This window comes from Idiotropiscis lumnitzeri, chromosome 12 (assembly GCF_059441095.1).
Source record: "Idiotropiscis lumnitzeri isolate Australia: NSW breed Sydney's pygmy pipehorse chromosome 12, RoL_Ilum_1.0, whole genome shotgun sequence".
NCBI lineage: Eukaryota > Metazoa > Chordata > Actinopteri > Syngnathiformes > Syngnathidae > Idiotropiscis > Idiotropiscis lumnitzeri.
This window is the reverse complement of record NC_142402.1, coordinates 15,145,180-15,167,295: the sequence shown is the minus strand read 5'-3', so window position 1 is coordinate 15,167,295 and position 22,116 is coordinate 15,145,180. Positions and strand designations below refer to the sequence as shown.

The following is a 22,116-nucleotide window of genomic DNA, read 5'->3' as shown; positions in this document are numbered from 1 at the left end:
TAATGGCTACATCAATCTGATTATATCCCGCCAAGAATTAAAAAAAAAAAAAAAAAATCCGATGCCGGGTTCCCCAAAAAATTGAGTTGTTTGTGTCAGGACAAAAAAATGAATGAATCTGTTTCAGCATGTTTCAACATATATCCTGACATATAAACATTCAAAAAGTTTAAACATGCACTGGATCATTAAAGAGCCTCAGGTCAAATTGACCTGACAACTTTATTACTGCTGTTCCTAAGAAAGCAAGGAAACAGAAGGGTTCACTATAGAGGTGTGCCTCTCTCTCCAATAAAAGAAAATGCCATACGTATCTTGATATATTTTAAAGTGGAACAATTCAATTAGGTTCGCTTTGATGCACTCGCATCATTTAAATCAAAACCGATGAACAATTTTTTTTTGTTACACCACTAGTTCACCACAATTCCATTCATGTCAACAACGCTAATGCTAAGTGCTAACAGCGAGAAGACGATTCATTATCACAGGCCGTGCACCGACCCAGCCCACAGGAGGAACAATAAAGTGATTCCTGTCCGAGACATAAAAGCCACTTCCTGTTTCCATCGTCTGTTCACCACAAAAGAACACAACCACTAAAAAAAAATGATGCAATTTCACAAACCGTGTCATGGCTTTCATGATATTTTGGCAGCAAAAAAAGTCTCAATTCAAGACAATCAACGCACAATTTAATGGCAATATTTTGAGCAAAAAGTATTTCGGTAATTGTGCACATTGTATTTTTTCATTCAAAAAATAAAATTAAAAAAAATGATCAATTTTCTTTTTTTTTTTTTTTTTTTACAAAATTCATAATGAATTTCTTTTGAGAGTTAGGTCACATTTTGTCAAGAGAGAAGTCCCAATCGTGAGAATACACTATAGAATAAATCCTGATGCTTATGGAACATTTTTAGTATAAAAGAAAATAATATCAATTTATGACAATTAAATTGGAGGTCCAAGTAATATTCGGAGGAAAGTTCTTGTGACAATAAAAGGCAACGTTAAAAAAAAGTCACAATTTTAGAAGCACCTCGGCTAGTGGGTCAGAAAAATAAAACAAAATAAATTATATCTATAATATTATATATATATTATTATGTCCTATTTTAAAAGACGTACACCCACATATGGGGCCATATAAAACAAATCCTCCCACCTTATTTTTGGGCCAAGAAAAAAATGAGCAAGCATGTTCTTTTTAAATTATTGATTTTGGCAGTTATGCTATTAGGCTAACAATAAGAAACCTATTTGGTGAGAATAATAGCAGCTTTTCTAAAATAAAAGGAATGAAATAGTATTTTTTTCATTCACTTGTCGAAATATAACTTTCTTCACATTGGCTTTTTTATCATAATGTCACAGTTTTTAGCTTGTAATAAAAAAAATGACTTTAATCTTGTATGACTACTTGTAAAAAATGACTTTCCGCTTGAAAAAAATTCATTCTTCCTTTTTAATCCCGTGCCATCTAGGTGTACGCATGGTAGTTATGTTTGGGCGGGGCCACACATTTACAGGCATTAACACCATTCAATTCCTATTTTCACACAAGTGATGTGAATTGAGTAAAAATGTTAGCTGTGAAATTGATGCAATACACACACGTGACGCTCATGTATGCGGACATGACGCAGTTGGTCATCTAGAGTGTGAGCGTGACTAACAACAGTGGTCTGCAGTAAATTAGAATCAGAGATGGTTCTTATGGGAATTTTTTATGCTGATTTCAAGAATGTCTTCACTGTTTTTTTTTTGCATATTAGGTTTTTGATGTTTTAATTTTTTTTTTTAAGTTTGACCTCTAAAAGCTTACGCAAAATGTATTTTAACATGCATTGTAATTCATAGCTGATGTTTAAAAAAAACAACAAAATCAGCCATTGCTGAACCTAACCCTTAATTCATGTTACTAAATACATGACTATATTAAGTAAAGTACCAATACGCTTTTAAAAAAGTTTGTTTGTTTTTTCCCCAAAACGCTGAAATGACAAAGGCAACTATGAAAAATATTTCATGAGAAGAAAAAAAAGGCAAAATATTTGGAGAGTTTGTTGTAACATTGCGAGGATAACAAGTTTGAGGATTAAATTGTGATATCGTTATACTGGAATGACACGTAATTGCACATCCACTACAGTAGATGGCGGTGGCACTCAATTGTATTCATGTCAACAAATTATGTAGTTGATCTATATTTATTTATTTTTGCTTTAATGTCCATAAGTACACTGTTATGCAACAATCTAGAAATTAAATTATTTAGAATCACAGAGAAGAGTTGGGGGGGGCGCAAAATGTAAAAAGTAAATAAATGAGAAAATATTAGTGATAGTGAACATTAGACTAATGATATGACAAGTTGTACGGTTTTGAGACAATGATGCAGTTTTTCGGTGGAGGATTAAGTTGTTCTATCTTTAGCCTCAAAGCATTACTGCATATGTAATTTTTAACTTGCTGTTACAAAACCATTTAAAAAAACAGCTATGTGCTTGCTAAAAATTGCATGTCACCACATGTTTTCTGCAAATATGACAGGCAACTATGCCATTACGATAAAAGTTTTGAAGATTATGATGCCATTTTGCATGCATGACTAAAGTTATACTACCGAGTGTTAAAACAAGACTGCTGATAGTCAAAATATTAGACTACACAATTATTTGACGACAGTATCTCTCAGTCTCACTTGTATTCCACGACTGTATATTCCAGTGAGATATTATGTAATTTGAATATACTGCAAGTGCGAGGCCCAGCGTCCACGCGGATGACAGCCCGCGTTTGGCACGAGGCCTCCCCGGTAGAGCAGTACTATCATCCGGCTGCAGGCCACGTTGCCTGCCGCTGTCACACAACGGAAAGAAGCGGAGGCGAAGGTGGTGAAGGAGGAGGCGGGGTCTTACCGAGAAGCAGTAGCCGGTGCGTCTGCTTGTATTCCCGCTTGAGCTCCTTGAGGGCCCGGTCGATGCTCTTGCTGACTTTCCTCGCCTCCTTCTCGGCCTCCTTCTCCTCCATGAGGAGCTTGTCCCAGTTTTTCTGCTTGTTGCCGCTACTGTTGCTTTTGAGCGGCAGCTGCAGGCGACGTCCTCCTCGCTCCTTGGCCGCAGCCGTTGCCGTCGCCACCGCCGGCGCGGACGACGACGTCCCTTTGCCGCCGCCACCTCCGTTCTGAATGAGCACGCCGTCCCCGGCCGAGCCGTGCTGCCGGCCGGGCTCGCATCCACCGCCGCCGTCCTCTGCGGGGCGAGCACCCTGGGCGCGGGTCGGCGCGGAAACGGCGGCGGCGGAGGAGGCGGCCGCCGCGTCCGGATGCGGCTCCGAGTCCGAGGCGGCGTTGGAGATGGAGCCGCTCAGGTCGCCGAAGAGCCGCGGCCGCAGACTGTAGCACAGCCCCATGCTGAACGAGCTATGTGCCAAAGGGGATCGCTCATAAAGGGAGAATCTGCGCCAGCGGCCCTAGCGAGCCATCGTCACACACACACACGCGCGCGCACACACACGACCGTTAAGTCCGTCGGTACGTCCGTCCGTCGCTAAACTGTCGCTCCAGAGTCGAGACGGAAACGAGGAGCACCTGGTGGGCGCCGACATTCGCTACATGACATCGTGCCTTCGAGGCCCCCCTGGTTAATGTGTGTGCGCGTACCACTCCTCCGGTGGGCTCGCTATTAGCTCCTCTCGGATCACCTGATCGTGTCCGTGGACACTGCGGGGACACACCAGCGTTTACCGTAAAGTGGACGTCAAGGACGCAAAACGCAATTTGAGGTGCGCGTTTGTGGGCGGCATTACAGTATTGGAATTCGGGACGACAGATTTACGCACACAAAGAAATTGTTTTGTTTTTTATATTACGACTTTATCCCCCAAAATTTGTCAGAATTCATATATAAAAAAAATGACAACTTTTTGCTTTTTTTTAATTTTACGTCATTCTAATAAAATGACCAAGTTTTGTCTTACAACCAAAATGTGATTTTGTTTTTCTTCATAGACTAGATTATAAAATATAAGATTTTTTTTTCGAACTTGAATTTTGAATGCTTTATATTTGCAATATTACCACTTCATATATTTTTGGGGTATAATAACTACTTTTTTTTGTACATTTAACAACTTTATCATCCTACTTAGACTATTTATGTGAATCTTTCAATTCCTCTCATAAAATTCCAACTTTTTGCCAAGATTTTATCTTCATTCGTCAGAAGTGTATCACACGGGCTAGCCTTTGTTCTATGACATGATTTGGCCATTGTCAAAGCTTTATTAAATGTAGTCACAAATAAACATCAAAGAAAAAGAAGAGTCACACAATTGCAACAGTAGCAATGACAAAATTACACACGATATGTCAATTTTTTTTTAATAATGCTGGAAAATTCCAAAAATCATAACATTAACAATTCAGAGAAAATATTTTGAGAACAAAATAATTTGAGGTTGCAGTTTTGATCAAACTATATTTTAAGCAAAGCTAAATTGTTGTGACAAAGTCGAACAATTTTGAGAAGGTTTTCCAACAACCAACAGCATCAGTCTAAGACCCTTTTGACTAAGTAAAAAAAAACAGTTTCTGGAATCATTATAACGTATGTATATTCTCGTTTCTTAAGCGAGTGTTTGTGTATTGTGTGGCCATCCAAAAGAGTCACACATGCAAGTTATCTTTTTATTTTTTTTAAAAAAAAAGGGTTTTATTTTGCTCCTTTCTGTTTTCCACCGACCTTTTCCTTCCTCTTCTTTGGCTTGCTTTCATCTTCCAAAAGGACTTCTTCATGTGTGAAGATGCGCACTCGTTTTGTCCTTAAAAGGGTCTCAGCCACCTCTGCCGGCACACGGGAAAAGATGAAAAAAGGGGAGGTTGTGATAATTAATCAATAAATATTAATGGGAAAATCTGTAATTTTACAAGAATAAACAAGACATTTTCAGATAATTATTACTTTACGGCAATAAAGTCATAACATGAGAATTAAGGCTTTGAGAACAAAAAAAAAAAATCTTAAAACATTTTTTTATTTTACAAGTCTTGAAGTCAACTTTTTGGTAAAAATTAATAATTTCAAAAAAATTAAATAGATGCAAATCTCACAAAAAGACAAGCAAAAAATCTATTTCACCAAAGTAGTATTTTTATAAAAAGTAAAAATATTTTAAAAAAATGTCTGCTTTAACAGAATTCATTTTGTAATTCTTCAATGGCTATTTTGAGCAGGGCGTCATTTTTCATAAGAATAGTCATCAGAATTGCCGGTAAGTGCAATTCAAGGTCAGAATGCATAATACCGTAATTGGTAAACACATATATTTTATTTGTTGTCTAAATATCACCCCAAACATATTCTCTCAACACTTAAAAGTAAGTCTGCATATTTTACTGGCTCCACCTTGTGACGTTGCAGCCTTGGCTTCTTTCTCGTCTTCTTCTGTGGTCAGCTGTTGCGCGGAAGGTTTCCACACAGCAAGACACGTCAGCCTGGCCGTGGTGTTGACTTCCCCCAGGAGGGTGGGACATTCCAGCACCTGTCAGGTGACACCTTTGGTTAAAATACAAGCGTGCGTGTTGACGGCGCGGTTTGGAGGCTGACTGACATCATTCAGAAGGAGCTTCCACATTTTGATGAAGCCGTCGTTGGAGGCCGTGACCAACACGCAATGGTCGTCCATCTTGAAACTCTCCACCGCTTTCACCCTGCGCAGAGAGCGACACACATCAGCGCTTATGCTGTTATTTAGGGATAAAATTATTATTATTACCATAAATATTACCAGTTTCCCTTTCATTAAAAAAAATATATATACTTTTCCTTTAACATAACGATTTTATCCGCTCCACATTCCGACTACATTTTTATCACACTGTTACAACTTTACTCGGGTGAAATTATAAAAATAATTTCTCTTTAAAAACATATGGCATGGCTTTTTTTCTCTGAACATTGCGACACTCGTAGTAGAAGAAAAAAAAACACATAGAAGGAATAAGAATTACTGCAAAATTATCTGCTTCCCCCTATAAAAATACATTCTTCAAAGATTATGACTTTGCCCGAAGTTGCCCAACGCTGCTGGAAACGCTTCTTCTTCGATAGATTTATTTATTTATTTATTTTTTTTAAATCGATGCATCACGTCTCCTTTAAAATAACTTGTATCGTGTACCTAGTTTCATGAGCCTTGAACTCGCACACCCATTTCTCCTTGGCAACATCACACAGCCGCACTATTTCGTCATCACCAGCAACAGCCAGGATGGAGTTCTGGAACAAAACGAGCAAGCAAAAAACGAAAAAAATAAATAGATAAAAACAAAAGTGCAGTGAGACGAGCGCAAGAGAAAAAAAACGAAACAAAAACAGACGTTCAAGAAGTTGACGGCCGAGATCCTTTTAGGGTTCTTGAGCGTGTTGGTCAGCGAGGCAGTTTGCAGGTCGTACAGGTCTAACTTGTCGTGGATGACCACCACATATTTCTCGCCGTCTGGAGACCACCGCACAATGTGTGCATCTACACAGAGGCAAAGACACACACGGTTTCACGTCAAATGTGTGTCAGGAAAAAAAGTGTCACTTTTATGAGGGGGGGGGAAACTGACTTTCTTTGATGTTTTTGATGAAGGTTGATCTTCCATTAGTGAGATTCCATGTACTAGAAAGAAAAAAACTTAAATATTATATCAGTGACGGTGGCATTTATTACGTGTGTGTGTGTGTGTGCTCACCGCAGTGTTCTATCGGTGCCCACCGTCAGTGCAAGTTTACCAGACGGATGTACAGACAGCGACGTCACATGACCTCTGAAGACAGAAGAAAAAATATTATTCGAGAATAAACATGGGACTGTTCCTGAGGAAACAAAGTCAACATTAAAGGAGTTGTCCTGAATTTTGCAGAATTTCCAGTACATTTTCGAGTTGCAAGCAGATGACAATTTTTCTTATATTGTTGCCTTGTTCATAAGATGTGCCTCATTTTTCATCATATTGCAAGTTTTTCCTCAATGCTATGAATTGTTTGCAAGGAATTAATTTTCTTCAAAAAGTATGAATAACATTACATTTAGTCAATAAGATTACGTCATATATATTTATAAATGAATGACGTTTTTTTTCTGTCTTGAAAAGATGCTTTTTACAAGGATAAATATTTTATATTGTGCAAATATTTCCAAAGTCAATTTTTGAAATATTGAGACTATCAACAAGAGCTAATTTATAAAATATTAGTTGAATTTAAAATTCTAATAACAGAATTACAACTACTTGCTTGACTTTTATTTCTCAAATTAATGTTCTGTTCACACTTGGGTTTGCTAATATTACGACTTAATTCACATCAAGACACTCCTTTTTTCTCCGTTCATAACATATTTCCCCGCTCAAGACTGACTTGTGTGCTCTGATGGACTTGAGACACTCCCACTTCTTGGTGCTCCAGACACACAAGAGCCCGTCTTCTCCTCCGCTCAGCAGATGCGTCGAACCGTAAAACTCCAGACAAGAGATGGTGCCTGAGAAACACAAATGGTCAGGAAGAAGCATCGTCAAGCAAGCGCATAACATTAAGCGCCACTCACCGTCATGGTGCAGCAGAGCGCCGTGTTCCACCCTCTTCTTCATGTCATACAGGATCATGTTCTCGTCTTTGCTGCCCGTCACCACAAATCTGTTGCTGGCAGCCACTGCCGACACAGACGCCGTGTGAGCGTGATGCGTGAAGTCCTCTTTGGCCGTCCACTCCTAATACACCACCGCCAAACAGTGTCCAAACATTACGTATGCAAGTTCAGACAAATACTGCATTTGTAGAAGTACAGATGTTTTCTCCTAACTTTCATTTTGCGTAACATTGTAAAGTTTTCATGTAAAATCAGTTTTGTCCATATTATTACCTCATTATTCACGCGCATGCAAAATAATTATGGCTTGAAATCCTATTTTGAAAGTGCGTTCCTGTCTTAAGATGAAACCCTAAAAGTTGCATTAAAACACGACTTTGAAACCGTAATTATGGCTTGAAACCTTACTCTGGTACCCTACAGGGCCACAAGAGGAATAGGTTGCTTGAGAGCCATATACTGCCTGTTTTAGACCTCTCCCTAATCCAAACACACCCGATTCAGATCATCAGGATCGTTTCAGGCTTCTACAGAGGTTGTTGATGTACTGATCGTTTGAATCAGGTGTTTTTGGAGTAGAGAGAGATCTAATACAGGTAGGATATGACTCTACAGGAACTGGAGTTACATACACTTGCCCAACACCTTCCACGGAGAACTAAAACTTGCTTTAAAACCTACAGCTATGAAACCCAAACTGAGGCTTTAAGCCCTACTTTGACACCCTAATCCTGTCTTGAAAACCTGCTTTGCAACCTTAAACTCTCTAGGAAACCCGAACAATTGCCTGTAACCCCTAAACTTTTTAACCCACCCCAACAATGACTTGAAACCAAATTGCCCTAAATCTAAATTGAAAACCCAAATCTTCCACGAAACCGTATTTACAACCCTAAAAATATTGAAGTGTATTTCTAATTTTAGCCAAACTTCTACAGTAAATTATTGGACTCCAAGTAAGAAACTTTTAACTACCCCTGTTGTCAAGTGTCTTCAACCAGAGTCACTCTGCTCACAACCAAGCTGAATTTGTTTCGCAGTGTTACAACGTGTAAATCTACTCACATTCTGGTCCGTTCGAACACGGTAACCTAACACAATTTGCTCGTAGCAGCCAGCTACAAGTTCCACGAAGGCGGCCATAACGCCAAGCTAGCGCGTGTCTTTCTGCGTCTTTTGTCTTCGTCTTAGTCACACCAACGGCAAATGTATCACCACTAGTAAAAACACGAAGCGCGGATAAAATAAGCAAAATGGAGCGATTTGTGAATCGAAATAAGACACATTTCACCGTGTGCGTGCTAACACATGTGAAGAACCATAACAACGCGAAAATGTTCCACTGCGCATGCGTGGCTTTACGTTTCTTCGTCGTTATTTGCTTAAACGTTGCACTGGCGCCACCCAGAGGTAAGGATGCCTCAAAAGTTAACAGCATCCCACGCGATGCGTGAAATTGACAAAACTGAATAAAAATGCACTGTTACAAAATAATTAAAAAATACAATAAATCTTTTTGTGTGAAGTGAACGTCATTTTTATTGCTTTAACAAGGCGATCACGAGTTAGGATCCGCCCCGTGTTGAGATGGGCGGATCCCTGACCAAGCATGATTGACAGGCAAACTAACTGCGCATAAAACGGTGCTTTTTCGCTCCAGTCGAAGGATGCGAGTTAAGTAAGCTTGTCTCCTCTGAACGCAACGATGGCAAGACGGTAAGTAAACTTTGACTAAGCAATTAAAAAATATATATTTCTGACATTTATTTTGTAACAGAAATTGTTACGTTAACGCTTGAGAACGTTATTGACACTCCAAATAGAAGGTTGTGGTTGTAATGCAAACACGCCTGTGAGCTGTAAGGAAGTGTTCACTCAAAGATGTGCTTCTTGCAGTGTGTAGAAAAGTATCGATGTAATGATTTTTTTTTTGCACTTTCTCCGTTGTGCAAAATGCCAAGCTGTTTTGCACAATGGTTTGCGTGTGTAATGTTAGAATGTTTGTGTGAAGGTCTGCTGATGATAAATTACACGCAACACAAAAACAATAGACAGTACAACCCAACCCCTCAAAATGACGGTTATGTAAACTAGTATCCTATGATATGTGGATGATTTGTTGAGTAGTCCTTCCGCTAGAAATAAGAAAAGGAACAATTTGAATCCAGCCTCAGGGAAAAACGACATTTAAATAAAATATATCTATTTTAAAAAATGTGAATGTACAGGGAAGTCGTGTTTTTTAAGAAATAAGAAAAAAATGTGCGGAAATGTTGTACTGTTACGAAAAAAAACTTTTCCACAATATTTATTTCTTGCAAATAAAGTTATAATATGATGAGATTTGTTTTTTAAATAAACCTAAAAAAACGAACGGCTATATATTTTTTAGGGAACAAAACCTGTTACTCTCTGCGAATGAAATCTTGCATTCCAAGAAAAAGTTGTTGTGCTTGGAAAAAATAATGTAATATTTCCATAAAATGATAACTTTTCATATTCGTAATAGTGTTAGACAAAGCTGGAGTGTTATGAAAGAAGTCAGATGTTTTCAATTTATGCAATTTCATGTTAATAAATATGCCTTATTTTAGAAAAGGTCACATTGAAAGAAAACGCATGAATAAACTCGTTACTAATTTTTCACTTTACTTGAATAAAGCGCATAAACCAAAAAAAAAGTCACGTTGATTGTCAGCATTTTGACAGTCCGACAATTTTTTCATTTAATTTTAACGTTCACTTTTACTTTTTCAGTGAAGTGGCCAATCAGGAGCTGTCTGAGGTGTTAAATGAAATGTGGCGCCTGGACATCAACCGCCTCAAGCCGGGGACTGATTACATCATTGACCCACAGGCAAGTACACCCCGAACTCATCAACTGTCATTCACAAGACATGAATAAATCTTGTGCAACTGCTAGATACTGCTTGACTTTTTATTTTTGTGTACGCAATCACAGCTATGTGACAGCCAGACACATGTCACACTTATCATCCATGTTCACAGGGACGAGCTGGCTATGTGGCTCAGGGCAGCAACTATGCCAGGGATCGTGCCCACGCGCCACTCTTCAAGTACGTCGATGAGGACAAACTGAAGAGCATCGAGACCTACGCACGTACGGAGAAAAAAAATACTAATTAATTATTAATTATTTTTTACATAAATAAAACTGATTAAACTGAGTTAACTCTGTCCACCAGAAGAATACACCTAATAATATAAAACCGGCAACTGCACAAATACTGACTCAAATACTCAAATAGAGAAACCAAGTCACAGTAGATCTAAATCAAAGTCCTTTATTTACAAAAAAAAATGGTCAGTACCTGCTGTGGCTGAGAGCCCTACAATGGAACAAAAAACACGAATTAGGAACCTTTAGTAAAGTACATAAGTGAACAGGTAGCTATAACAATTTTGTTTGCTAGCATTGCATATGTTAGCATTGATTTTCCTGTTCTACGTGAATGTCAGATTTCATCAACTTGCTGGACAACTACGAGATGTCGACCGGTGTGTCGGAGTCGGTGACCCACGAGGAGCTTCAGGAGAACCACACATTCCTGGACGCCATCTTGGCGACGGACGTCATGAAGGTGCGAAGGTGGACTGTTGATGGTGACAACAAGCGTGTTGAGAGACCTTAGCATGTGTTGTTGTTTCGCAGTGCGCTCACCAGTACCTGGTCAAGAAGAGACAGTCGCCGCCGGATGTGGCGAGCTTTAAGAAGCAACTTTATGACATCTGGTTCCGCCTGTACCACCGTGACAGGAGCGGAGGGTGAATTTTCATTGTTTTAACTTATATTTTAATATTCTTAATAAGAAAAGGTTACGAGCAAGTGGCTAACATGTAGGGTTAGCCAGATGTAGGAGGTTTAGAGTACTATTATTATATTATATTATTATAATTATTATTATTATTAGAGTACTGTCACAAACAACAGGAAGTAGAACCCTACCAAAATAAAATAACAGCACAACAAAATGGACTCGAGATGGAGCGCTCTCTCTCTCTCTCTCTCTCTCCAATCATCACCAATTATTTTGTTGATTATCAACTCAAATGAAAAAAAGTACATTTGAATTTCTATCCCTTTATCCAAAAACATGATATTATCGCAAATCGAAAGTGCCGAAAATACCCGAAAAAAAATATGATACCGTAAATGGTTTGGTCCATAACGTGTCAGAAAAAAGGCAAAAATGTTGATCCTTGCTTTCCAAAGTAAAAGCAAATGTTTTATTTTGATTCAACCCAAATATAATCAATCAGTCCACTTTCATGGAGGACAACAGAAATCGGATAATATTTACGAGTGAAAAGCTGAAATTCTGACCAGTTCAACACATTCAAATTAAAAATGTAATCATGGATCAATTAGATTAATTGTTGGTTAATTATTGCACCGTTATATTATACAGCAGCTGCAGGATATCCAAATCAAAATCATTTGTTCATAATGAAATCCTGTTGAAATGGAAACCTAACAAAGTAAAACCAGTTAAAAAAAGAAACAAACAAAAAAAAACACGCACACACAATGACTCAAGTGGACAGCCCCACACCCAAGAGAGCTAAAGTCCTTTGTTCACAAAAAGTAGTTCATCTTATTACCAAGTTCCAATGACATCTCCATCTGTTATCTTGTCATCATTTTCTGTCGGCTAAAATGAGCTCTAGTGAGGCGCCATGTGTTTGCGTGCAGGGCGGACTCATGTGGGTTCGAACACGTGTTCGTGGGTGAGACCAAGCAGGGCCAGGAGATTACAGGCCTTCACAACTGGGTACAGTTCTACCTCCAGGAGAAGCGCGGACACATAGACTACAAAGGTTACAAAGCACGGGACAACAAAGACACTGTAAGACATCCGCACAGTTGTCACAGCGAGCGGAAAGGCGCTTCCGTCCACTAACAGGAAGTCAATTTGTCCGCAGCCTGACGAGGACGACCACGTGCTCAACTTGCAGTTCAGCTGGAAGGGCCTGGTCAAGCCGGTGGGCGGCTCCTTCGTGGGGGTCAGTCCCGAGTTGGAGGTGGCGCTGTTCACCATCGTCTTCTTGGCGTCCGGAGACAAGAGCAGCGCGCTGGAGGTGAAGGTGGACGAGTACGTGCTGCAGCTGATCGTCCACAGGCACGGACGCTCCATCGGGTCGTCCTACCCAAAGCTCCTCAGCAGCAACCACCGCGATTTGTAGCTTTTGACACTTTTTTGTCACAAAATTGATCAGGTCAGGTGTGAAGAGGAAAAAATTCAAAGAATCAATTCAAAGTACAAGCCTGTTTGCAGTTATGCCGAAAATGGATTCATTAAGTTCCACTTCTTGTTTTACAGTTGTCATCACAATTTTACTTCTCCAGTCAAGGGAACCGGAAACAAAATCAGGAAGTGGAATCCCACCACAATAAAAGTCGCTGAACTCAAATGATTAAAACGAGACAGGAGATAAAAATAAAATTTAAAAAATGAATCTAGAAAAGTTTATTTGCATCTCTGGCTCAAGCAATTGGTAAAAATTGGCTGACCCCTGTAATTTTTTAACAAAATGGCTGATATCCGCCGCGATGGAGTGGCCAAGACAGCCATGGGCAAACTACGGCCCGGGGGCCACATGCGGCCCATTAAACGTTTTTCTGGCCCGCCGAACTTAAAAATAATGAAATTAATAAACCTTGTTAATGTTTTATTTTCCAAATACTGTGGCGTGTCAAAGAGATATAACTAACAAAGTTAAAATGACTCACTAGTTCTCTAGTTGTTACACCCCCTCTCCCTTCCGTCCAATCAAACAAGTCCAATTCAATAAGGACTTGATAAAAGAACAGACAGAAGCAAAAGCGTAAAATCAACTTTTATTTCCATTTTTATTTAAGATGGTCCATTATTAAATGAAACTGAAATCAACATCCGTGACCTTCGTAAACAAACGTGAACTCATTTTTTTGTACAATGGTAAGAGTGTCGCAATGTTCATGCATGCTTTTAATGCTTGCAGCTCACTTGGCCGGCTTAAGTTGCCAATATGGCTTCTTGCATTGTCGATTAAGGTTAATGGTGGTTAGCGCCTCGCACCACCTTTCTTTTTTTTTGTTTGTCGTTTTTTTTCCCGTTCTGAGTCACAGGTGTAACTAGTGGTAATGAGTTAGAATTCGACATGGGCGCAACTCCTCCAGTGGGACCTCCTCTACGGAAATCATTTCAGGTTTCAATGTCAGTGTGAAAAGAAGTTGCCCACTGTAAAGTCAAGTAAAGTAAAGCCACTTGATGATGCCTGGCTCAACATATTTGTAACAGAGTAAAAGTAATTAGCCACATTCTATTTTCTTGGTAAAATGGTTTAAAATGTCATTAATTGTATCGCTCATATTGTGTAATAAAATTTATAACCTTATTGTTCACTAAATCTCTTTTCAACAAACATAGGAGGTTCCACTGTCAAGTTTGTCCACGGCTTACTAACTGAGTGTTGTTTGTATGTGACCAAATGCTACGTGCTAATATATTACGCTGAGCCTTGGCTATGAATAAATAGCTTACGATTTCTTTTACAGCAAACATGGATTACTTTGGTATGTTAGTGCATAGACACCACTTGCTCTTGTAACGTACAGTCTTTAATGTGAGACGAAGTTGCACGCCGGGCCAGCAGATGTTGCTAAATGCCTTATGAGTGACCTGGCTAATCAGCTGTGTGACTTGCCTATGTGCAAATATTTCCAGAGGTCCGAGGGTAAGGGAGTGGTGCCCCGGGGACGCCTCCTGAGTATGATTGGTAGCCTTCCTGCACATGCATGAAGCGTGGTCAAGCGAAGTGGCTTAGCATCATGGCAGACGGTGGTAGAGTACTTACGTCTTTGAATGTCTAGACAAGAAGCTTTGAGAGAAGGAGAGAGAAAAGAAAAAAAAAAAGACAGATGAGAAGCGGTGGGGATGTAAACGCGTGGCGGTTTTGTGAGTGCGGACCTGCGACTGCTCCACCACCAACCAGCGCTCTGTGCTCGCCTGCGTGTCCTGCCCGTTCAGAGGCTCTCGTAGGCGGACGCGGACTTCCACGCGACCGCCGGTAGGCTTGCGGCCATCCATCACCTGACAGGAATGAGACCATTTCCATTAAAAGGGAGAGGCATTTTTCCACCCAAAATTAAAAAGCGTTCCCATGTATTTGAACAACTTTATGGCGCCGCAATTCTTTGCTTGTCGCGCACACTTAGGTCAGCACTTGCATTTACCTCGACGATCTCCCTGATTTCACTGTGGGACTCCAGCTGCTCCAGCTTCACGTGCGCTGTCCCGATGGGCTTGTCGCTGCGCAGGAAACCACTTTGCATCGCACACAAGAGGAAATGTTAGTGGAGCGAGGGCCACGTTAAGTCACTGTCACATCTGATGGTGCTTTTTTTTTTTTATTTTGAAATTGTCTTTTTTGTTCAACTCTATTGATATAATGCAGAAGGACCCTCAACTTTAAGACCTTTAAGAATGAGTTTGTGAAGATGATTTGGGACAGGCTTTTGCTTTTGTGATGTATTCAAAGGCTTTTTGCACGGTGGGGGGCACGGCATGACCGCAGACTTAGAAGTGCACGGCTGCTGCCAGCTCTGCTTGTCCTTTTTTAATCACGCATCCATTCTCAGAACCGCTCGGCAGTATAATAAAGTACCAATTTTATTTGGCATGTGAAATTAGCGACTGAACATTTTTTTTGGGGGTGCTGCTGTGTTGCTGTGACTGTGGTAGCAATAAAAGTTAGCATACAACTTGAACGAAGCGATGTCTATAAACTAACAGTACGAGGATTCACCCTTTGTGCAGCAGCTCCAGCTTGAGGCCTTTGGACGTCACCACCCGCCTGAAGCCGCGGTGGTTGCGGTTGATTGACAGACTGAAGCTCTGGTTGTACTCTGGTCCGAGACAAGGAGGTTGCAGGTATGAGTAATGCAGGGAGAAATCACATGCAAGCAGTCACACCTGGGCAGTTAGTGTTCTTTATGACGTTCGTTTTGTGTCTCTGTGGTTGCTCCTGAAGGCACATATTAGTAACAAATGTGAAACATGCAACAAAGAAATGCAAGGAGGAGGAGGAGATAATGAAGATATGAGACGGCTCACCGTGCTGGGGTAGGGGAAGTCGAACTTGACGTAAGCGTCGAGGTCGTTCGTTTGGATGCCTGTGGACAGAAGTGTCAGACGCTTTCATCAACAGCCTAGATATTGAGAGAGTGTGCGTGTTCGTGCATACCACTGGGAGCAGGAAGATTCATGCCTTTCACAATAACCACCACCATCTCTGTGCTGCTGAGACCCGGGAACATCCTGTGGCAAATGAAACAGTAAATCTAGTGGCAATGTGCAGTTATCACTAAGCATCAGCTATCAAAATGTAACAGCTATTAATAATAACCAGCGGAATGTTTGCTAACCTGACCGTGTGGAAGGTTCTGTCCTCAAAGTGATGTTTGGGGGGAGGCAGACCCTTGGCTTGAGACATCTTTAGGACCTCCATACTCTTTTTACATGACTCGGCCATCTTCTCGAACCTGACGCAGACAAAAATAAAAAAATAACACAAAAGACGCGTTTTTCCAGTGGATGCACGGCGAGTGTCCTAATTGTTCTTCCTTACTTGGTGGTCTCCGTAATGTTCCCCAAGTGGGTGAATTGCTTGGAGTAAGTCAAACATTTCTAACAGGAGACATAAGAGCGATACAGAACGGTGCTTAAAAAAAAAAGCAAAAGAAGAGTCGGTCATATTTACCTCACGCTGCTCTTTGAGGATCTTGGCCAACTGTGCGTAGAGCTGCTCCGCCTTCTCCGAAAGCACCACATCACTGTGGTGCACCAGGACAAAGTCTTCGTCCTCGTCACCAGGGGGCGACGGCACCTGGCAGCCATCATTCCCGTTCAGACGTTTATATCGCAAGTCCATACTGGTGTTATTATTAGTAGCTTCTCACCGCACTGACGTCCACAGCTTTCCCGTTACGCGCCGCCTCCACCATGGCCTCCAGGCCCTTGGCGGTGCGCAGGAAGCTCTTGGCCTGCTCCATATCGTTCTTCTGCTTGGCGTGCAGCGCAGCCTTCATGTACTGCTTGCGACGGCCTTCTAGGAACGCCAGCTGCTGTGCTGCTGGAGGAGTAGACGGAGTGAAAGAAAACATTAGTACATAAAAAAAGTAGAAGTGAAGTGAAGACAATTTTCAATTTTGGTATTTGAGCAAGAGACATGAAGTCAATGCATGAGCCACATTAAACAATGTGGTGGGCCAGATCTGGACCACGGGCCTTGAGTTTGATACATGTGAAGCAGCAGAAGAAGTAGAAATAGTAATAGAAAAAAGGTGAAAAAGAAATAGTCGTAGTGGATGAAGTAATGGAAGCAGCTTAACCAGCAGAAAAGACATGTGACGGCACGTGACACGACTGACCTGCAGGTGAGGGGTCTCTAGCGGATGTTCTCTCGGGCGAAGCAGACGGCGATCTTCTCTGACCTATTGACGCAGCCGGGACGCTTAGTGTGCTCTTCTTTGGCTACAAAAGAAACTTGAAAAGTTAGCCTCCTTCACACAGATGTTACATTAGAGCTGTAATACATCTGACAAGACCCACCTCCACTTCCTTCTCCTCTCCTTGCTCATCTGCACTTGCGGCATCATCATCATCAGCAGTGGAGAGCTTGGAGGCGGCCTCCAGTGCGGCGACCAACCCTTGCTCGGCCGTCGTAGCCTTCTGGCCCGGGATGGGAGGAAAGCCTGTTGAAAAATCCCTCGTTATTTCCTAAATGTTGCAAAACAACATTTGCAAACGTCACCTGGTGGAACGGGGAGCTCATCAAAGTTGACCGTTTTTCCCGCTTTGTGAGATCGGATGGCGCTCTGGTATTGCTGGCGGAGGAGTGAGGTTAAGGTATGTCAATTGATGTTAACAAGCAGAGATGCGCACGTTGTGTCATTTGCACCTTAGCGATGCGGTCGTGCATGCGGGCCTTGCGCTCATCCCCGCCGGCTTTGGCCTGAGTAGATGCCTCGACGTACTTTGCGCGCCTCTGCTCCAGCGCCTCAAGCGTATCCTTAGGAGCCGGCGGGGCTGACGGCCAGGACAACAACAATCAGTTTGGATATTTGGGATTCATGTCGTTGTATTAATAATGTCTTATCAAGGTACCTAGAGCTGCTGCAGCCGGTTGTGGGACGTTTTGCTCGGCTGGTGCTGCGCTACCACCTGTAGATTGCGATACACAACGGCAGAAGAGCAGCTGAAGCTTCTTAATTCTGATTCTGTATTCACATAATAACGATGCTTAAACTAACCTGGAGGTGGAGGCAGGCCGCTCAGGTCGACTGCTTGTCCTTGTTTCAAGGCCTCGATCACGGAATCGAACTTCTGCCTCAAAACGGCAAAAAGGATGTTTGTTTCGGCTATTATGTCATCATACCAACAAAAATAATTACGGATATCAAAAGCCCTCACCAAGAACTATGACTGCGCATGTGTCTTATTCGCACCCACCTTGCTGGTCCGGAAGTAGACCATGGCTTGCTCCGCCTCTCCTGCCTTCTTGGCTGCCAGGGCGGCCATTTTGTACTCTCGTTGCCTTTGCAGCAACAGTGTCGCCACTCGCTTGTTTGCTGCAACAGGTAGGTCGCTATTAGCGGTTGGCGAAGTAGCTTCCTGCTCCTCTGAAGGATGCGGCTGCTCCTCTGAAGGATGCGGCTGCTCCTGTGAAGGATGCGGCTGCTCCTCTGAAGGATGCGGCTTCTCCTCTGAAGGATGCGCCTGTTCCTGTGATTGTTCAACAGCGAGTGTTGGCGAGTGTTGTTCCTCCTCTTCGCCATCAGGGGTGATGATCTCAGGAGGCGTGGAGAGGGCCGGGGCAGCATTTGGCGTGGTGCTCTTGGTTCCCGTGGCGACTGGCGGAGGAATTTCCGCCTCGCTCACCTGCCGGCCTTTCTTGACTGCAGCCAGCATGGTCTCCAGCGTCTGCAAGGGCAGTAAATGTGAGGCACTTCCATCACAACTTATGAATGGGATTAAACGCTGTAAAAAGATTGGATTGGTTGTCACACCTTTAGTCCGCGCTGGAGCCGCCGGGCTTTGGCGCCCTCGCCCGCCGTCTTAGCGTTGAGCAGCGTCGTTTTGTACATGGTGAGCCTCTCCTCCAGTGTGTGCTGCACGCTGCCAGGCACAGCTGCTACGGAAGACGCCCTCATTTCCTGTCAACATAGGCGGAGGAAAGTCAAATCTGGTGGTGGAAAAACGAAGACACTGACCAATGGTGATTTTTTTTTTTTTTTGCATTAGAAGGAAGTGTGGCAGCACAGTGGAATTGTGGTTTGCCTCAGATGTTCACTGGTTTCCCCAGAAACGCTGCTTAATCTTTTCCTTCACAAAAAACGGTGATGATCACAAATCCAATGTGATGGAAAACCACTTTCTACAGGGACTTTCAAGTACATTCCTGAATTTCACGATAAGAAAGTCAAGACCCTCTTCCACACCTACATGTTAAAGAGCGTACATGACAAATATATTTGTTGGTGCCAGTAAACGGTTGGCATTCCAGTTGACAGAAAATTTAACTGAACTCAAAGAACAAAAGTCTGTGTATGTGACTTCACGCTTCCTGGCAACGTGCTCCTTCTGTTATGTAAGCATTGGCCACCAGGGGTCAGTATACACATACATAATGCACAAAAGGTTTCACAACTCAGAGGATAGGGAATGTATGTCATAGAAAATTGTATTTCTTTGCTCTCCAAGTCATAACTACTGTAAAATGTTTTATATGCTGCTTGTTGAGAAATTTGCGGCACACTATTTAGCCCTCGTAAATCAGGACAAAAAAAAATTAGATGACGGCACAAAAAGTAGTTTTCAAGCAGTCACTCATAAGGCTAAGTACCTCTTTACCTAAAATAGTAAAAGGGTTTTAAATTAAGTCAAAGGTGTATACAAAATTTTTAAAGTCAGTCAAAAGGGTATACCTGTGGCAAAGATTGAACAGCAGTCACCACAGTGGAAGAAGAAACAACCTTAGGCTCGCCACCGCTTTCGCCTACCACTTCCTCTAGCTCAGCCTGGCATGGAAAAACCAGACAGAACAGCCAATGAGAACAAAGCACAACGACCTAAGGAACATCAAAGGAAAAAGGGCCAACCAGGAGGTCTTCGTCATCCTCCACATTGTCGTCATCTTCATCGTCGTCCACGTCTCGCATACACTCATCTGCCATTTTGGCGATGTCCTCCATGGGCAGCGGGCCTGTAACCCAAACCATGTGAAAGTACAAGAATTATTCAGAGTCCATATTGCACAATAGTAACAATAATAATACTACAACACTATGTTGGAAAAAACAAATCATGCATGACATATCACAGTCCCCACAAAGAAATAAGGGTAAAGTCAAAGAAACACAAACACACAATACAAATATATTAGTGTTATTAGGTACTCTGTACCATGAAAGCAGCGTGAATTTGTATGTCAGTGTCTACATAGGTTAAGTGTGCCACATTGTTTGCATTATTGTTGTCACCTCCCTGAGGAGTTACTGATTTATTGTATGTTCATGCCACAATGGTTAGGTCGCATTCTGTGAAGTCGTCAATGTGAACACTTAAAAGACTGAAAGTCAAAGAGTTCACTAAGTTAATGACTCTAATTGAAGTAGATCAGTTTTAGTTTAGTAGATCATTTACCTTTATTTTAGCGTAAGGCTAAAAGACCAAAACACTGAGGTATAATAAATCTGTTATATTTTAGATTGACTACTATGTGCCTTCATGAAGGGTCAGAATGACATGCGTGCCAAAGATTGATATACAGGGTAGGACAAAAATTAATTCATTTATTCTGACATCACATAACCTGCGTCTGTCTCCCACCTGCTACTTGGCCATACCATTACAAGAGGGTGGGCAATACCAAAATCGCAATAACACCAACAGTGCATACTTAATTGCATTGGATACGTTCATGTAGAAGAAGAAAGAAGACGGATGAGACGAATAATAAGAAAGAGACGAATAAGACAATAATAAGCCCATAATAAGGTAAGCGGATTTGAATAGTAAATTAGCCAGCTAATGATGTTTAAAGAAACCTCTGCCATTAGCATTTCTCCCGCGGCGGTGTCATGCACTGACGCTTTTTTTTCCCCTTATGGAACGGGGGTTGAGGGCCGACAATTTTTATGAATAAGGCCACAGGGTCGAGGTCGGAACAGTATCAAGATAATGGCCGCAGGACGGGGGACTGACCAGTAAAAAAGGGTCAAGTGCCCAGCTCTGTTATTTTGTGACATGTAGGTGTTATTAAGAGTTGGATTAAGTCACTTAAGTGCCCACTGCGGCCCCAGCTTCAAAACTGACCGCCCATGTATAGTATAGTATAGTATAAATATACAAACACAGTGCAGGTTTAGTGGAGGGGTTTTGTTGTTTTGTTCTCACTTCTTCCCTTGTGCTTGGCTCTTCCCCCAGCAACAGGGGCCGCCTTGCCTCCAGTGATGGCAGCCAGCTCAGCCTCCAAGTCCGGGTCGTCCAAACCCTCTTCGGCACCCATCGTCATCATGTCCTCTGGGTCCATACCGACGAATAGGCCCATCTAAAGAGCAGCGAAAGAGCTGAGCTTCTTCTAACAAGTTCTGTGCGTCACTCTAGTTGTTGTCGTTGATACCTGCTTGGCAGCGGCGGCGCCTCTGCCTCTTGGGAGGGGCTCTCTCTTCTTCTTGCCGAACATGTTGTTGTTAGTGCAAAGTTGCTCGTCAACGATATGCCCCTGAAACAAACTAAAAGACACAGCGCGTGAGTATACCAGTCTTGTCTCAGCACAGCCTCGTTTTTATTACAATTAAAATCATGTGATCGGCTGTCAGGTGCCTCTCCGCAAACACACACAACTGAGCGATGACGTTAGCCCAATGGCTAGCCGTTAGCTCTCTAACTAGCCTTCGCCTGGACAAGTATATTCGAGAAGTGACTAAAAGAGAGCGGCGCTTTGGCGACAATAACCAACTCTGCCATAATTGTCGAATTGTACGTGTTACCTGCTCGTCCAGCATTTTATCAGCAACTGTACTTTATTCCGAGAAGAACTTGTTCTTCGTCGTCGTCTCAATTATGATAAGCTGAGATCGACCAGGCGCACTGCTGCCACCTTTAGTTCGTTCCTTATATTGCACCTTTTGCTCACTCTTCGTACATGCAGCCTGTTTTATCGAACATTGTGGTAATCATAAATCGGAGGGGACGTGTCCTGTCCCAGCCCCCTGCGTCATCTGAGCCCACGTTACAGCCAGGTGTATTTAGTGGTTTATTCCAGAGGAGTGAATTTACGTCAATTATTTACTATATTGTTGATAATTAATCATATTGGATATTTCCAACAATAGGCAAGTAAGGAATGGTAACTTGGCTTGGGACTCCAATATTAGAATTTGACAGTCAATATGTGGCATCAACACAA

General features: G+C 41.9%; 4 protein-coding genes across 6 annotated transcripts in view; 1 reads left to right on the top strand and 3 right to left on the bottom strand.

The window, feature by feature from the left end:
* Positions 1-3,739, bottom strand: part of LOC148326111 (guanine nucleotide-binding protein G(olf) subunit alpha) — a 41,606-nt gene extending 37,867 nt beyond the window's left edge. Inside the window, exon 1 of the mRNA XM_088312099.1 lies at positions 2,925-3,739. Within this exon, the coding sequence (XP_088168225.1) occupies positions 2,925-3,417 (493 nt within the window). The 5' untranslated portion in view covers positions 3,418-3,739. The remainder of the gene's footprint in view (positions 1-2,924) is intronic.
* A 631-nt stretch (positions 3,740-4,370) lies between these two features.
* Positions 4,371-9,009, bottom strand: pak1ip1 (PAK1 interacting protein 1). The gene is made up of 10 exons (XM_088310467.1): positions 8,707-9,009; positions 7,600-7,762; positions 7,413-7,533; positions 6,746-6,820; positions 6,620-6,672; positions 6,386-6,531; positions 6,187-6,284; positions 5,617-5,716; positions 5,412-5,547; positions 4,371-4,849 (listed from the first exon to the last, which is right to left on the bottom strand). Exons 1-10 carry the CDS (start codon positions 8,782-8,784, stop codon positions 4,719-4,721), a joined length of 1,101 nt encoding a protein of 366 aa, XP_088166593.1. The 5' UTR covers positions 8,785-9,009; the 3' UTR covers positions 4,371-4,718.
* A 215-nt stretch (positions 9,010-9,224) lies between these two features.
* LOC148326109 (uridylate-specific endoribonuclease C-like) lies at positions 9,225-14,040 on the top strand. 2 transcript variants are annotated; one of them, XM_088310469.1, is made up of 8 exons: positions 9,225-9,357; positions 10,399-10,498; positions 10,651-10,762; positions 11,122-11,243; positions 11,315-11,427; positions 12,356-12,509; positions 12,586-12,879; positions 12,984-13,063. In XM_088310469.1, exons 1-7 carry the CDS (start codon positions 9,347-9,349, stop codon positions 12,844-12,846), a joined length of 873 nt encoding a protein of 290 aa, XP_088166595.1. In that variant the 5' UTR covers positions 9,225-9,346; the 3' UTR covers positions 12,847-12,879; positions 12,984-13,063. The 2 variants fall into 2 exon arrangements, with proteins under 2 accessions (XP_088166595.1, XP_088166594.1); XM_088310468.1 differs by having other exon boundaries at positions 12,586-14,040.
* Positions 13,490-21,837, bottom strand: cc2d1b (coiled-coil and C2 domain containing 1B). 2 transcript variants are annotated; one of them, XM_088310463.1, is made up of 24 exons: positions 21,698-21,837; positions 21,328-21,439; positions 21,102-21,255; positions 19,805-19,908; positions 19,631-19,723; positions 18,713-18,859; positions 18,156-18,626; positions 17,957-18,029; positions 17,811-17,867; positions 17,605-17,732; positions 17,458-17,530; positions 17,256-17,398; positions 17,075-17,177; positions 16,604-16,776; positions 16,405-16,530; positions 16,273-16,331; positions 16,070-16,186; positions 15,889-15,962; positions 15,759-15,817; positions 15,618-15,669; positions 15,451-15,550; positions 14,879-14,969; positions 14,613-14,735; positions 13,490-14,523 (listed from the first exon to the last, which is right to left on the bottom strand). In XM_088310463.1, exons 2-24 carry the CDS (start codon positions 21,388-21,390, stop codon positions 14,512-14,514), a joined length of 2,595 nt encoding a protein of 864 aa, XP_088166589.1. In that variant the 5' UTR covers positions 21,391-21,439; positions 21,698-21,837; the 3' UTR covers positions 13,490-14,511. The 2 variants fall into 2 exon arrangements, with proteins under 2 accessions (XP_088166589.1, XP_088166590.1); XM_088310464.1 differs by having other exon boundaries at positions 16,604-16,773.
* Positions 21,838-22,116: the final 279 nt, after the last annotated feature.

What these genes read in the sequence shown, in the direction of transcription:
- LOC148326109 (XM_088310468.1), top strand. An exon ending in GAGCATCGAGACCTACGCAC is followed by an intron (nt 10,763 to 11,121) that starts GTACGGAGAAAA and finishes CGTGAATGTCAG; the next exon opens with ATTTCATCAACTTGCTGGAC. An exon ending in TGGCGACGGACGTCATGAAG is followed by an intron (nt 11,244 to 11,314) that starts GTGCGAAGGTGG and finishes GTTGTTTCGCAG; the next exon opens with TGCGCTCACCAGTACCTGGT.
- cc2d1b (XM_088310463.1), bottom strand. Translation starts at nt 21,390, where the DNA reads ATGTTCGGCAAGAAGAAGAGAGAGCCCCTCCCAAGAGGCAGAGGCGCC. An exon ending in TCTACTTCCGGACCAGCAAG is followed by an intron (nt 18,030 to 18,155) that starts GTGGGTGCGAAT and finishes GTTTTGAGGCAG; the next exon opens with AAGTTCGATTCCGTGATCGA. An exon ending in GAATCTTCCTGCTCCCAGTG is followed by an intron (nt 15,818 to 15,888) that starts GTATGCACGAAC and finishes TTCTGTCCACAG; the next exon opens with GCATCCAAACGAACGACCTC.
- pak1ip1 (XM_088310467.1), bottom strand. Translation starts at nt 8,784, where the DNA reads ATGGCCGCCTTCGTGGAACTTGTAGCTGGCTGCTACGAGCAAATTGTG. An exon ending in CGCTCTGCTGCACCATGACG is followed by an intron (nt 7,534 to 7,599) that starts GTGAGTGGCGCT and finishes TGTGTTTCTCAG; the next exon opens with GCACCATCTCTTGTCTGGAG. An exon ending in AAGTCCATCAGAGCACACAA is followed by an intron (nt 6,821 to 7,412) that starts GTCAGTCTTGAG and finishes TTCTGTCTTCAG; the next exon opens with AGGTCATGTGACGTCGCTGT.